Source organism: Myotis daubentonii, chromosome 5 (assembly GCF_963259705.1).
Source record: "Myotis daubentonii chromosome 5, mMyoDau2.1, whole genome shotgun sequence".
NCBI classification, from domain to species: domain Eukaryota; kingdom Metazoa; phylum Chordata; class Mammalia; order Chiroptera; family Vespertilionidae; genus Myotis; species Myotis daubentonii.
In genome coordinates this window covers 13276458-13289988 of record NC_081844.1, presented here as the reverse complement: position 1 = coordinate 13289988, position 13531 = coordinate 13276458, and the positions used below count along the sequence as shown (strand labels likewise).

Genomic DNA, 13531 nt, shown 5'->3' with positions numbered 1-13531 from the left:
TTTTAATATCAAACTATAAAGAAAATAAACAATTCAAATGTCCATTGATAGGATAATGGATAAACTGTGGTAGTATATTTAAATATTTATATTTATACAAAGAAGTAAGAATGAATAAACTACCACTATGTGGGACACTATTGATGGAATCTTAGAAATATTATATTAATAGCCAAGTCCAAAATGACTACATGCAATGAGATACCAAATTAGGATATATTTCACAAAAATGACAAACACAGAATATATAGTTTAGTTATACATACATAAATGACAAAACTATTAAAAAAGCATGGAAAAGAGAAATACAAAATTCATGAAAATGGGATAGGCAGGGGGAAAGGAAAGTGGATGAACACATTAAGTTATTGGTAATAAGCTATTTCTTGGGTTGTGTGGCAAGCTTACTGAAATTTGTTATGCTAATGGATTTTTAATTTTATGCATATTAATATTCTTTATTATATTCTTTTATAGGTACCAAGTATATTTTAAAACTGTTTAACTTGAAGAGCAAGCCCTCACGAGGTTCTTATTAGATATTTAGATTTCAATAAGCAAAAGTTCACATAGATTTTCACCTGCCTTTAACTCTAACAATATAATGGGTTCAAATCTGGATATATAATATCAACAACATATTTCTGACTAATAGCAAAGCCGGAAGAAAACAGTTACTTCCTGGACCAAGACTATAAACATCAGTAGAGAATTAAGTTCTATTTCATATCCCACTAAGTCTGCAGCCTGGCAAGGTGCCTCAATACAAAGACGGCACTCTATTAGTGTCGGCTGAATGAATAAGGTATCCAAAAGGCCTATGCTTTGCATAGCTCATGACTGAATATTCTGAACTTATGTTCAAGAGATACAGAAACTGAATCGACACCAGGATGCTCAGAAGGCACTTGCTATGCTCAGGTATCTGAGTCCTCATTTCAATTTTCTTAACACCAGCTATTAGATGGAATAATAAAAAGAGAACAATGGGAATTCTGAGCATATGGAGAAAGGATGAAAGGCAATTTTAAAAAATTCAAATTCAAAGAATATGATTTTCTAAACAACATGAGGACTTTTATTGACTGCAGTAAATATCTCCTAAATATTTATCAATAAATTTAGTGAAATTTTGCCAAATACCAAATTGACTTTAAACATGAAAAAAAGAAGTTAAAGAAAAAAATTCTGAAATGGTTTATTTTCATGTGCTGGCAAATATTTTTAAATGTCTTGCTAATTGGGATGATCTCATCCTATCATTGGCTAATATTTCAAAGAAAAATCGTACAAATTAAGGACGCACTTATTGTTAATAGCAGTTATTAAATAAAATTTCAAACAGATTTCTTTAAAATCTGGCACTTTTTGACTTCTCAGATCCAAAGAGATCCACCATTAAAAAAATCTCATAATTTATATTAGGAGAAGGGGCAGCGCTGCCATTTTCTCATTATTTATTCTTGCAGGATTATACAGTCTTCAACCCGCCGATTCTTTGAAGAAATCTTTTAAAGCCACTTGGCATTGTGGTGAGGGTTAATTTAGAGAAAAAAATGGATAACACGAATCTTAACCTGGGACTTGGTAGCTTCCATACATCACAACATGCCAAAGAGAACCAACCCAGTGAAGAAGCTGCCCACCTGAACACACTCCCTTCTCTCAGAAGACTTGGGATCAACAGACACAGTGGGTGGTGGAAAGCATCTGTGTCTTTCCAGAATGGGGAAAAAAAAAAAGTTGTAACATTATTTTATGTTTTTAAGTAAAAACCATAAATCTTAAACTCCACTGGATCCTCTTGTGCAGCCTGTGGTGCGGCATCTCACTGTGGAAAGCACTGTTTTAGAGAATACACAGTCCATCCTTCCACATCAAAATGTTCACTAGTTACACTTTATTGTTTATTCACTAACTAGAGGCCTGGTGCACAAAATTCGTGCAAGGGGCTCAGCCCTCGCAGCTGCGGCTTCCTCCGGAAGGATGTTGGGAAGGTCGTTCGGCTGTCCGGTCTAATTAGCATATTATGCTTTTATTATTATAGATTACACAGAAAAGTCATGATGACCATATTTTGTCCCCTGCAGTGACTCTATACCTTCCAACCCCAGGATTCATAGCCCTGTCTGGCAACTGCTGAATAAGCTTCATAGGACATTAATTTATTTGAAAAAACAGCAACACTGACATTCTGATGAGCAGGAAACAAAAATACAAGCTACAAATAAAAAGATAATGGAAGTGACACAGATGTTCCAACTGGTGGATGGGAGAATCAAACTCTATTTTGTAGTCATGCTTTTTCCCCAGCACGTTCTTTATGAACATCATGTCATTATTATACCATCCTGGCTAAATACAGTCCCTTTATATATGCAAAAATGCAGGCTGTTATGTATTATTCTGCTCTTTTGTCAAATAAAAGAATTCTAATCGATTTATTTTTAATCAGCTGAAGGGAGAGGAGAGGAAACACTGACAACTTTGGCATAGAATGTTTCCCAGTTGAGCAGTAAGGATTATGGCATGACACTTTAAATATTGACTCATACTAGTATTTTTCAATTTGTATTTTTATGATCTTTTTAACATAAACATTGATCTTTAGTTATTTGAGATGTGTTTTTCCAATCTTCTGAGATTCTCTAGCAAAATATTTTTAAAGCAAATAAAACTTAAATCCAAAAATCTAACGGAGTCAAATCTGGACAGCTTAAAAAATGTATTAAAGATAATATGGTAAGACTAACACAAGAAACTTACAGCGTAAATACCTGTGCTTGGTCTAAACATCTTATCTTTCACAGACTAACACAGCAGAGAGATGGATGAAAAGGTGCATCAGAGGCCGTTTTTGAGGACATATTACAATTGTAACTTTGGAAATACTAAAGCTTTCTTCTAGTAATATAAGTTTTAGATTGTGAATGTAGTTAACAACAGACAAAACAGGTTGAGAAAAAAGTTAATAATGGTCAGCAATAATGTAAATCTTGGGAAGCATCTTTTAAGGCAGCATTTATGAAAATTCAGAAACCTGAATTTATGCCAGTTCTGTTGTATCTGGGTATTAAATCTCTAAGACCAGAACACAGAATCACAGTCAACAAACTAGAATGTGGTTCACATTTTTAGAGCATGTTTAAAACTGCAGAATAAGTTGGAAAATCATTTTTTTTTTTTTTACACCGTGGCATAATTACACTATTTAGAAATTTACAGTGTCTCCAAATTATGCAGGAGACAAAGTGCTCTGGCCAGGAATACAGTGAAGCCAATTTACTTTTACCTTCGACTCTCAGGCTCAGTTAGTTCTAAATGTCATTTAGCCGCACCATCATGTCTGCCTTGAACAGTCACATTTTCCAAAGCAGCCGGACAACTTTCCTGGGTGGGGCAAGAGCTGAGAAGGAAAAGGCTTCCTTTTGGATTGCTCTGGCGCTGGAAAATATTTAGCACCACACCCTCCACAGAGGCCTAACGCAGAAAGGAGCAGCGCCCGGTCAGCCCCTGGGGCCGGCCACGGCCCCCACCCCAAACACGGTGAGACCGGAGCGCACAAGTTTGGCGGCGGCGGGGCTTGGGGCCCCTGAGAGCGAAGGAACCGTCAGGAAAACGTCCCTCCTTTCCGAGCCTCTATTAGACCTAGGATGCGAGAGCATCTCATGTATTCACTGAAGGAGCTTTATTTTTTTACCCGATCAAGCCCGCATGCCACCACTGGAGCGGACCATTAGTCAGCACCAAGGTGGAAACGGGAGCCCTCGGGCCGGGTGCGGGCAGCGGGGTCTTCCGGGAGGAGGTGGGAAAGGGGAGCATCGGCGCCCAGCGCTTGGGTGACAGCAGCCCTCCGTGCCCTCGGCCCCCCGGCCCCACACCGGGACTGGGGAACGATTAGGCACCGGCTGACCTGCGCGGGTCCCTGGGGCGGCCGGGGAGCCGAAGGGCAGGCTCGAGGTAGGAACCTGGGGGGCTGGGAGGAGGCTGCGGGGACCCGATTTTCACCTCCCAGACCCCCGCCACCCCGCGCACGCCCACCTCCCAGCCCTCGTCCCCAACTTCAGCCCTCTGCCCCGCGAGCCCGCGCCGCGCTCCGCCGCCCTGGCCCCCCGCAGCCCGGCGCGCCTCGCCGCCTCCGACTCCCTTACCTTTCCATTCCTGGGGCTGCCGTTAAGGAACAGGGTCACCCGCCTCATCGCGCTGACCCCGCCGGGTCCTGAGTGAGTCGCCACCCTCCCACCTGGCTCTCTCCCCACCTTTTTCTTCCCCCGCCCTTCCCCTCCCTCCACCCACTCGGACTCTCCCCCCTTCGCCACCTTCCTTCTCTTATAGACACACACACACAACACACCCGCACGCACTCTCCGTCCCACACCCCCGGGTTGGCCGGTCCTCCTGCCCACCCCGCCTCTGGGCGCTTCAGCCAGCCTGGGGCCCTTCCCCAAACCTCCCCAGAGTGACTTTAAGCTCGACCAATCAACCGGCGGCGCCGGTCAGAACCCCTCCAATCATCACCTTGTACTGGGTGGGCTCATACTAACTCCGCCCCGGTGGAGGGACGAGAGCGCGGCTGCGGTCTGGCAGGGGAGGGATCCCAGCCAATCAGAGCAGAACTTGGAGCCGGACCGCGGCTCCAAGCGTTAAGGAGCAGGCGCAAACCCAAAACCAGGTAGACCTCATCTGCATACGGAGGTGGGGTTTGAGGGAAGTGGAGCGCTAAGAAGTGACTCGCAGGCACCAGCGCCGGCGGCTGTAACCCCGCCCTTCGCTCAACCCGCGGAGGAAACGGCTGCCGTCAGAGCTGGCTGATTGGGTCAGAACCACCCCATCGTTCTGTCAGGATTGGTCCAATGATTCTTTTCGAAGTTTGCAGCATCCAATCGAAAGACAGGAGGGGAGGGCCGAAGAGCTAACCGTAGGGTTCCTCCGCGAGACTCTCACGGTAAGTAGTCCCCACGGACACGGGGTAACAGGTGTTCCCTCTGCTCAGTGAGTCCCCCGCAGCGAGCGGTCGCTTTTCCCAGCAGTCACGAACCCCCTCGTGTTCCCGGGACGGGGAAGTAGAGGCCTGGGAGGTTTCGGGGCGCGCGCGGACACCGCGGGTGGCGGCGGCGCAGAGGTTCCCGGAGTAACGTCAGTGAGCCGCGGGGCGGGGCGGGCGATTTGAATCCGGAGGCGGGCGGCGGCCGCGCGGAGCTGAGGACTGGATTCCGCGGGCGACGGGTCGCGGTGGTCGGTGGTCCGGGACGCGGCAGTCGTCCAGGCTGCTGGCTCTCGAGCGAGCCCTGCAGGACGGAAGAGCCGAGGTTTAGAAGGCAAGGCCGCCGCGACCCTCCCGTGCTGCGGCGCGTCCACGGAACCCCGGGCGAGAGGGGCCAGAGGTAGGGTCTGGCTTTCAGGTGTCGTACACGGCCGTGCTGCGTCTCAGGAGTGTCGTCTCCTTACCCTGCCCCACGGAGACGGTGGTTCTCCTGCGACCGGGGCTGGTTCAACCCGCGTGCTTTCCAAAATGCAGATTTCTGGGGCCCAGCCCGACCCCCTGATTTAGAATTTCCGGGATTCCACGAAGCGGGGCCTTTCGCAGGGGACGCAGATGACTCAGATGTTCGCTAAGATTGAGAAGCCAGGGCCTATAGCAGCGATTGTCAACGTGTTTTGTTTTTTTTTAAATCTCATGGCACACATAAACTAATCACCAAAATTCTGTTGCATACAAAAAATATGTATTTTTTGCCAATCTGACAGAATAATAGGTGTGATTTGGATTCATTCACACCAGACGGCTATTGTGTTGGCTGTTATTTTTTTATTTGACAATTAGGGCCCCTGATGAAACAGGAGTGCATGTTTTTAAACATTCTTGCAGCACACTGGTTGGAAATCACGCTTACAGTATGGGGCTTGCTTTTTTTTTTTTTTTTTTATTTCAAACAGTTTTTATCATTTTCTTCTAATTTGAGTTCCAAAAGTACTCTCCACATCTAATTTCATGCCAATGTAGATTGTATTAAGAGTTCAGTCTTGAATGAAGATCTTCATTAAATCACATTAATCTGGGGAATGGGAATCTTCTTTTTTCTCTTCTCTTTTTTTAGATGGATACCAATTCAAAAGACAGCGAGCCCTTTGAAACCAAGGAGCCTGCTGTTAATGCTGGTATGTAGTGATCCGTGGCCTCCTTGTGAAATTTAAGATTTAGGTATTTGCCTTGGTAATGATTAATTAGCCCCCTCAACATCTTGTCTGTTTCAGAAAAGGCCTCTTTCCCTTTGGGAAATGGGAATCTTGTAACATCCCAGAAGCCTGCAGCTGAAGTGATTCCTAATCCTGGCACACCAGATAATTTCAAATCCCCTTTGGACTTCTCCACAATAACTGTACAGCAATTGGGAATTACGCCTGAAAGCTTTGTAAAGAACTCTGCAGGTAAGAAGAGTATTTCAGTGTTTTTAAAGTTTAAAAATAACTGCAATATAACTCAATTTGTTCCCCTATCCTGTGTACCTTACTACTTTACGTGTCTAAATTGATTGACTCTGAAAACTCGTTTGATCAGAGAGACTTCTGTGGACTGCACAGTTCATCCAGCATAGCAGGAGGCCAGGGTCTGGGCCACCCAGCATGATTATGTTCCTAAGTCAGAGTTGTCCTTCCTGCGCAAACTGGAAAAGATTGTGTGTGTAAATCATGTTTTGACCCAACACATGTGATAGAGTAGTGTGTATACTATAAATAGTAAGACATTTTATAGTCACATATGACAAAAATAAGAGAAATTTGAAGAGCAAATAAGAAAATATTACATTGAATGATTGGAGTTTGCTTCTTTCAAAATCACAAACAGAAAATTGGCTCAAACTAATCTTCAGGGTGTAGAAGGAAAATTCCACTGTGAAGTCTGCCTTCACAGTCAATCAGAGCAGAACTTGGAGCCAGACGGCGGCTCCAAGCGTTAAGGAGCAGGTGCAAACCGAACACCAGGTAAACCTCATCTGCATATGGGAGAAATATGGGAGAGGAATTAGATTTGAGAATAGCATTTAGAAATGGAAGGTAATGGGGGAGGTGAAAGTCAAAGGGCACTAGACTAATACCTGATTGAGACAAGGCTGAAGTGGCACGCCATTCCATGCTTTCTTCTCAAGAACATCACTCTTAGGCCTGTAAAAATCTACATTTATTTTCTGTACTTATGCATATGGCCAGAATTCAGGGTAGTGTGCCAAAAGTAGATAGATAGCTAAGAGAAACACTTTACCTTGAAGATCTGAGAACAGGAAAGTGCATGTGCCTAGGTGGAGATTGTTACTTTCAGTCCATGGGGATTAGACTGGCTAATTCAGAAAGAGTTTTGGTCCAAAGCCAGTCATTACTCTGTGTGCTAAAATATGAAACAAAAGTGAGAACTATTAATTATAAATATATTCATACATTCGTTCCACACAGCTCTGTGTGTGTGTGTGTATCCTATATAATAAAAGGCTAATATGCAAATTGACTGAACGACAGAATGACTTGTTACTATGATGCGTACTGACCACCAGGGGGCAGATGGTTGATGCAGCAGCTGCCCCCTGGTAGTCAGTGCACTTCCACAAGGGGAGCGCTGCTCAGCCACAAGTGCCTGCTGCTCCTGCTCATCCCGGCCTCACTGCGCCCAGTCAGTCCTGATTGGGAGAGGCTTGTGGCACTGCAGCAGTGCTTGCCAGCCATGACCCCTGCGTCTGGCATCCATCCCAAGTGGGGGGTGGGAGGGTTGGGACACCCTTGCCGGCCTGGAATCTGAATCCATCCCATTGACGTTCATACTGGTTGTCGGGAGCCACCTGGCGGCCGCTTTTATATCGTTTCTTCCTTGTGGAGCGTCTAGGGAGGGGAAGTGGCCACAGTGCCCAAAGCCAACTTCCAGGAGGCCGGTGGCACTGCTGGGTTCGTGCTGGCGCCACCAGTTCGTCAGTGCTTGGCTCGTTCTCCGGAGATTGGACCTGCAGGACTACTGAGGGAGGGAGTGGCTGCCGTTGGGCTGGTGGGCCGCCGGGACGGGTCGGTCAGCTGAGTGGTGCTTCCGCTGTGGGAGCGCACTGACCACCAGGGGACAGCTCCTGCATTGAGCGTCTGCCCCCTGGTGGTCAATGCGCATCATAGCGACCGATCGACTGGTCATTCAGTTGCTTAGGCTTATATATATATAGATATGTATACATAATTTTTCTCTTTTTAAATCATCACCCAAGGATATTTTTCCATTGATTTTTAGAGAGAGAGTGGAAATGAATGGGAGAGACAGCGAAAAACATCCATGTGAGAGACACATGGATTGGTTGCCTTTCGCACATGTCCAGATATGGGGCCAGGGATCGAGCCTGCAACTGTGGTACGTGACTGGAATCCAATCTGGGACTCTTTAATCCATGGGCTGGCGCTCTATCCACTGAACCAAACTGACTATGGATCCATCCAACTATATTTAATAAATACCTCTGTGTACCTGTCACTGTTCCAGGAACATGGAATAAATCAATGGACAAAGCTTTTTATCCAATTGATCATTTGTGAACAATTTTGCCTATACTCCTCTATTTAGATTTCTGTACCACTTGTTTATCATGTCTCTCAGACTGGTATATCACAGATCTTCAGGACATGAATACTGAGGATTACCTTGCTTTGTTTCAATTTAAAAGAGTTTTCATTATAGGAAAGTCATCATCCTGCCTTAAAAAATCCAGACGACGTTCTACAGTTGGTGTTCGGGGCTCTCCTGAAACAAACAATCTGATTCGTTTCATTGCTCAGCAGCGGAATTTAAAGAATGCAGAGAAGTCTCCTTTGACACAGGATTTCCCTTTTCCGGTATGATTTTCTTTAATTTCTGTCATGAATTCTAGGGAGAATGTTTTGCTTTCGTAACGTGTTTCTACCTTCCTGTTTTGGATCTGGAGAGATGGTAATTCTCTGTCTTACTGGAAGTGTGTATTTAATGTAAATGTTGAGCATGTAAATAGGTTTACAGTTGTTCATGTGGAAAATAATACAGTAATATAAATAATAAAAGAATAAATTGTTTTGCAACTGTAAACCTACTTTTGCCAACCCCTGTATTAAAAGTTATAAGATTCTGGATAGAAAATGGCTTTCTAGAGGAGCTTTCTTTTTTATTTTGCAAATTTTTTTCTTGTTAATATCTATTTTTCTATAGTGAGGTGAAGCAGTGTTTTCCAACCTTTTTTTTAGATATCTTATCTCTTAACTGTGTAACTTTTTTGTGACTACTATATGTTGGCATATAGGGCAAGAGTTTTCAGGACAAAATGTATTTGGGATAACCTGTGGAAGGGAGTAAATTATTTGCCTGCTGATGGGGAACTATTCAGATATTTTTCCAGGTTTTTAGTAGAATAACAAAAGTCAAATAGTAGTACAAGTCTTGCTATGAACGACACAGTCCCCAGTTTATCCTTCTTAAAGGACAATTGCTTTTGCCTCTTTTGCTATTGGCCCACTTCTTTATTTTTGGACAGTATGTGTGCGTAGGCCATATAGTGCAGTGCAAAAGTTCTCAAAGTTTATCTGCAGATCCCTGGGGATCCCGGAGTTCCCTTCAAGATGTCAGAACTATTTTTTGTAAATGTTCTAAGATGCTGTTTGCCTTTTTCACTGTGTTGATGTTTACATCCATGCTGCAAAAGCAGTGCCGAGTAAAACTGATGGCACCAAGTTGTCATTTTATTCATTACTGACAAGCATTCACAAGAAATAGTAATAATGCCAGTTTCACTTAATATCCTGATGTAGCAATAAAAATTACACATTTTATTAATTCTCAGCCCTTAAATATTATGTGTGATGAAATGGGAAGCATGCATCAAGTACTTCCAAAGTACATACAGAAGTGTGGATGTTTTGAGGAAAATTAAGTTGATTATTTGAGCTCTGAGCTGGACTAAACACTTTTTTCATGGAACATAATTTTTATTTTAACAAATGACTGATAGACATCATGGTTAGTCAGACTTGGAGATGTGGCTGACATTTTCTCAAAAATGTATGTGCCATTTAAAGCAAAAACTGAGATACTTCTTACCAATGAAAAAATTTAAGTTTTCAAGAGAAAATTGGAATCTTGGAAAAAATTCACCACCATTAGCTTGATAACTTCCCAGTAGTTAGAGTTTTCTGATATATCAGTGGATTTATTGAGTGTGATGTTTTGATATTGCATAGTAAAATGTGTCAACATTGGAAATCTGCATAGATGAGTGAAGCCATATTTTCCAAATGACAGTGTATGCAAAATATACACTCAAAGTGCAAGATAGACCCATAGATTGTTTTTAAAAAAATTTCATTTTTAGAAAGAGAGGAAGGGGGGAGAGAGAAATGAAAATTTCGCTTTCTCACATCTAGCCATAGTTTTGCCAGCACTCTCCCCTTTCCCGTTTCTTCCAATATAGTCTATCAATTATTTTCTTTTTTCCTTGTGCCCTCTGTCTTCTTCCTGTTGGCTTGGTTGTCACTAGCTTTGTTGGATAGCTGTTATTTTGTGACTTTTTTTCACCATCCGTGGTAATTCTCTTTTCCTCTCCAGTTTAAATTCCCTATTTCCTTGATTGAATATGTTTCTCTTGTCTTGCTTTACTACCTCATTTTTCTGGAACTTCTGCATAGCTGACAAAGTTTATTCTACCAGCATATTGAGTTATAGGTTGTCTTAGTATAACAGAAACCTGGGTTGGACATATATTTTCCATCAATATTTTGAAGACATTATTCTGTTGTATTTTAGCTTACAGAACTAAAGAATTCTGTTCATTTATTCAATCAACACATTTTTTATTTCCTATCCTTTAAATGGCCTGCTTTTTAAAAAATTTAAGAAATAGTTAAAATAAGTACTATATTAATTTACAACCTAGTTAATCAGTTTTTGTTTACCTACTGATGTAATAGTCTGACACCATACAAAATTATTGTTTATTATTGACTACTAGAGGTCCAGTGCATGAAATTCGTGCACTGATAGGGTCCCTAGCAGCTGCTGGCTGCCAGCCAGGGCCTCCCTCTCTTCCCCATGCCGGCCTGCCCCCTGGTTGAACTCCTGGACAAACTCCCAGTCGGGCGGACAATTTGCATACTATGCTTTTATTATATAGGATATTCCCCTATTCTGTACATTAAATCTCTGTGACTTATAACTGGAAATTTGGAACTCTTAACTCTTCTTTACCTTTTTTGCTCGTCCCCCAAACTCCTTCCCCTCTGGCAGCCATCAGTTTGATCTCTGTTTCCATGAGTCTGTTTTGTTTTGTTTGTTTGCTTTGTTTTTTAAATTCCACATATAAGTGAAATCATACGGTATTTGTTCTTCTCCATCTTATTTCATTTAGCATAATACTCCCTAGGTCAATGATGGCAAACCTTTTGAGCTCGGCGTGTTAGCATTTTGAAAATCCCTAACTTAACTCTGGTGCCGTGTCACATATAGAAATTTTTTGATATTTGCAACCATAGTAAAACAAAGACTTATATTTTTGATATTTATTTTATATATTTAAATGCCATTTAGCAAAGAAAAATCAACCAAAAAAATGAGTTCGCGTGTCACCTTTGACACGCCTGTCATAGGTTCGCCATCACTGCCCTAGGTCCATCCATGTTGTCCCAAATGGCAAGGTTTCATTCTTATGGCTGAGTAATATTCCACTGTGTGTGTGTGTAGGCTGTTTCCATATTCGGCTATCTATCCTATACTAATAAAAGAGAAAAATGGTAATTGGCGTACGACCGATACCTTTTTCATTGGCTAATCAGTGAGATATGCAAATTAACTGTCAGCCAAGATGGCGGCTGGCAGCCAGGCAGCTGAGAATAGGAGGCTTGGTTGCCCCAGCGATGGAGAAAGTCAAGGATCCCCGCAGCTGCAGGGCTCTGAGCTCCTGAAGCAACAACTCCAAAAGATACAATGTTTCAATTATAGAAGCTAAAAGATGGCGGTTAATTTGCATACTCAGGCTCCAAGCAGAGCGAAGCCAAACAGCCCTGAAGCAGCAGGGCAGAGAGGCCTCAGGGCCTGGGATCAGCAGAGTCGAGAGGCCTCCCAGCCCCACGATCAGCGGAGGCCAGAGTCGGCCCAGCCCCCCAATCAGGGAGGCGAGAGTCGGCCCAGCCCCGCGATCAGCAGAGCCTAGAGGCCCCCCAGCCCCGGTTGGTTATCATCCAAGCCGAGAGGCCTCCTGGCCCCGCGATCAGCGGAGTCGGAGGCCCCGCGATCAGCGGAGCCTAGAGGCCTCCCAGCCCAGGTGATCAGCGGAGCCGAGAGGCCTCCAGGCCCCAGTTATCAGCGGAGCCGAGAGGCCTACAGGCCATGGTTATCAGCAGCCGAGAGGCCTCCAGGCCAGGGATCAGGGGAGCCGAGAGGCGTCCTGGCCCTGGGATCAGCAGAGCAGCGAGGCCTCCCAGCACCGGGATCAGTGTGACAGGGTGCGGAGCCCCAACCCTCTGATCGGCCCTGCTCTGTGTGTGACAGGGTACAGAGCCCCAACGCCCCTGATGGGCCCTGCTCTGTGCATGACAGGAGTGGCGCTGCAACCTCCCTATGGACCCTGCCTTGAGTGTGACAGGGGGCGGTGCCCCAACCCCCCAATCGGCCCTACCCTGAGCGTGACTGAGGGTGGCATCGCAACCTCCCAATCCGCCCTGCTCTGTGCATGACAGGGGGCGGTGCCCCAACTCCCCAATCGGCCCTGCTCTGAGCCCGACCAGGGGCTGCACCTAGGGATTGGGCCTGCCCTCTGCCACCCGGGAGCAGGCCTAAGCCAGCAGGTCATTATCTCCTGATGGGTCCCAGACTGTGAGAGGGCACAGGCCAGGCTGAGGGACCTCCTCTCCCAACCCCGAGTGCACAAATTTTTGTGCACCGGGCCTCTAGTCCTATATAATAAAAGTCTAATATGCAAATCAATCAAATGGCAGAATGACTGGTCAGTCGGGGGCGGCAGCGCCAGGTCAGCCAAGGCAGGTGCCAGAGGGCAGAGGGAGGGGGTGGCGGTGACCAAGCCTCTAGTCTACACTAATAAAAGAGAAAAATGGTAATTGGCGTACGACGATACCCTTTTTATTGGCTAATCAGGGCTATATGCAAATTAACTGCCAACAAGATGGCGGTGAATTTGCATATGTAGGCACAATGCAGGGAGGCGAAAGGGAAAGCAGGAAGAAGCCCCCTGCCACTGACAGTGATCAGAAACCCAGGGGGGAGCCAAGAGCTGGGGGGCAGGGCAAAGGCGGCCCTGGGGCCGCCTTTGCCCTGCCCCCCAGCCATGATCGGAGAATCAGGCGACTTTGCCGCCCTGGCCAGTGAGAGCAGGAAGTAGGGGTGGAGCCAGTGATGGGAGCTGGACACGGTCGAAGCTGGCAGTCCCGGGAGCTAGGGGTCCCTTGCCTGGGCCTAAAGCGGAGCCCACGATCGCGGGGCCGCTGCAGCTGCGGGTCCCCGCTGCCCAGGCCGGACGCCTAGGCCAGAGGCGTT

General features: G+C 45.2%; 2 protein-coding genes across 2 annotated transcripts in view; one reads left to right on the top strand and one right to left on the bottom strand.

Moving 5' to 3' along the window:
* KCTD9 (potassium channel tetramerization domain containing 9) overlaps positions 1-4337 on the bottom strand; it is a 48842-nt gene extending 44505 nt beyond the window's left edge. Inside the window, exon 1 of the mRNA XM_059695953.1 lies at positions 4152-4337. Coding sequence (XP_059551936.1) covers positions 4152-4199 — 48 coding nt within the window. The 5' untranslated portion in view covers positions 4200-4337. The remainder of the gene's footprint in view (positions 1-4151) is intronic.
* A 141-nt stretch (positions 4338-4478) lies between these two features.
* Positions 4479-13531, top strand: part of CDCA2 (cell division cycle associated 2) — a 71149-nt gene continuing 62096 nt past the window's right edge. The window contains 4 exon segments of the mRNA XM_059695952.1: positions 4479-4945; positions 6099-6159; positions 6256-6429; positions 8702-8856. Of these exon segments, the coding sequence (XP_059551935.1) occupies positions 6099-6159; positions 6256-6429; positions 8702-8856 (390 nt within the window). The 5' untranslated portion in view covers positions 4479-4945.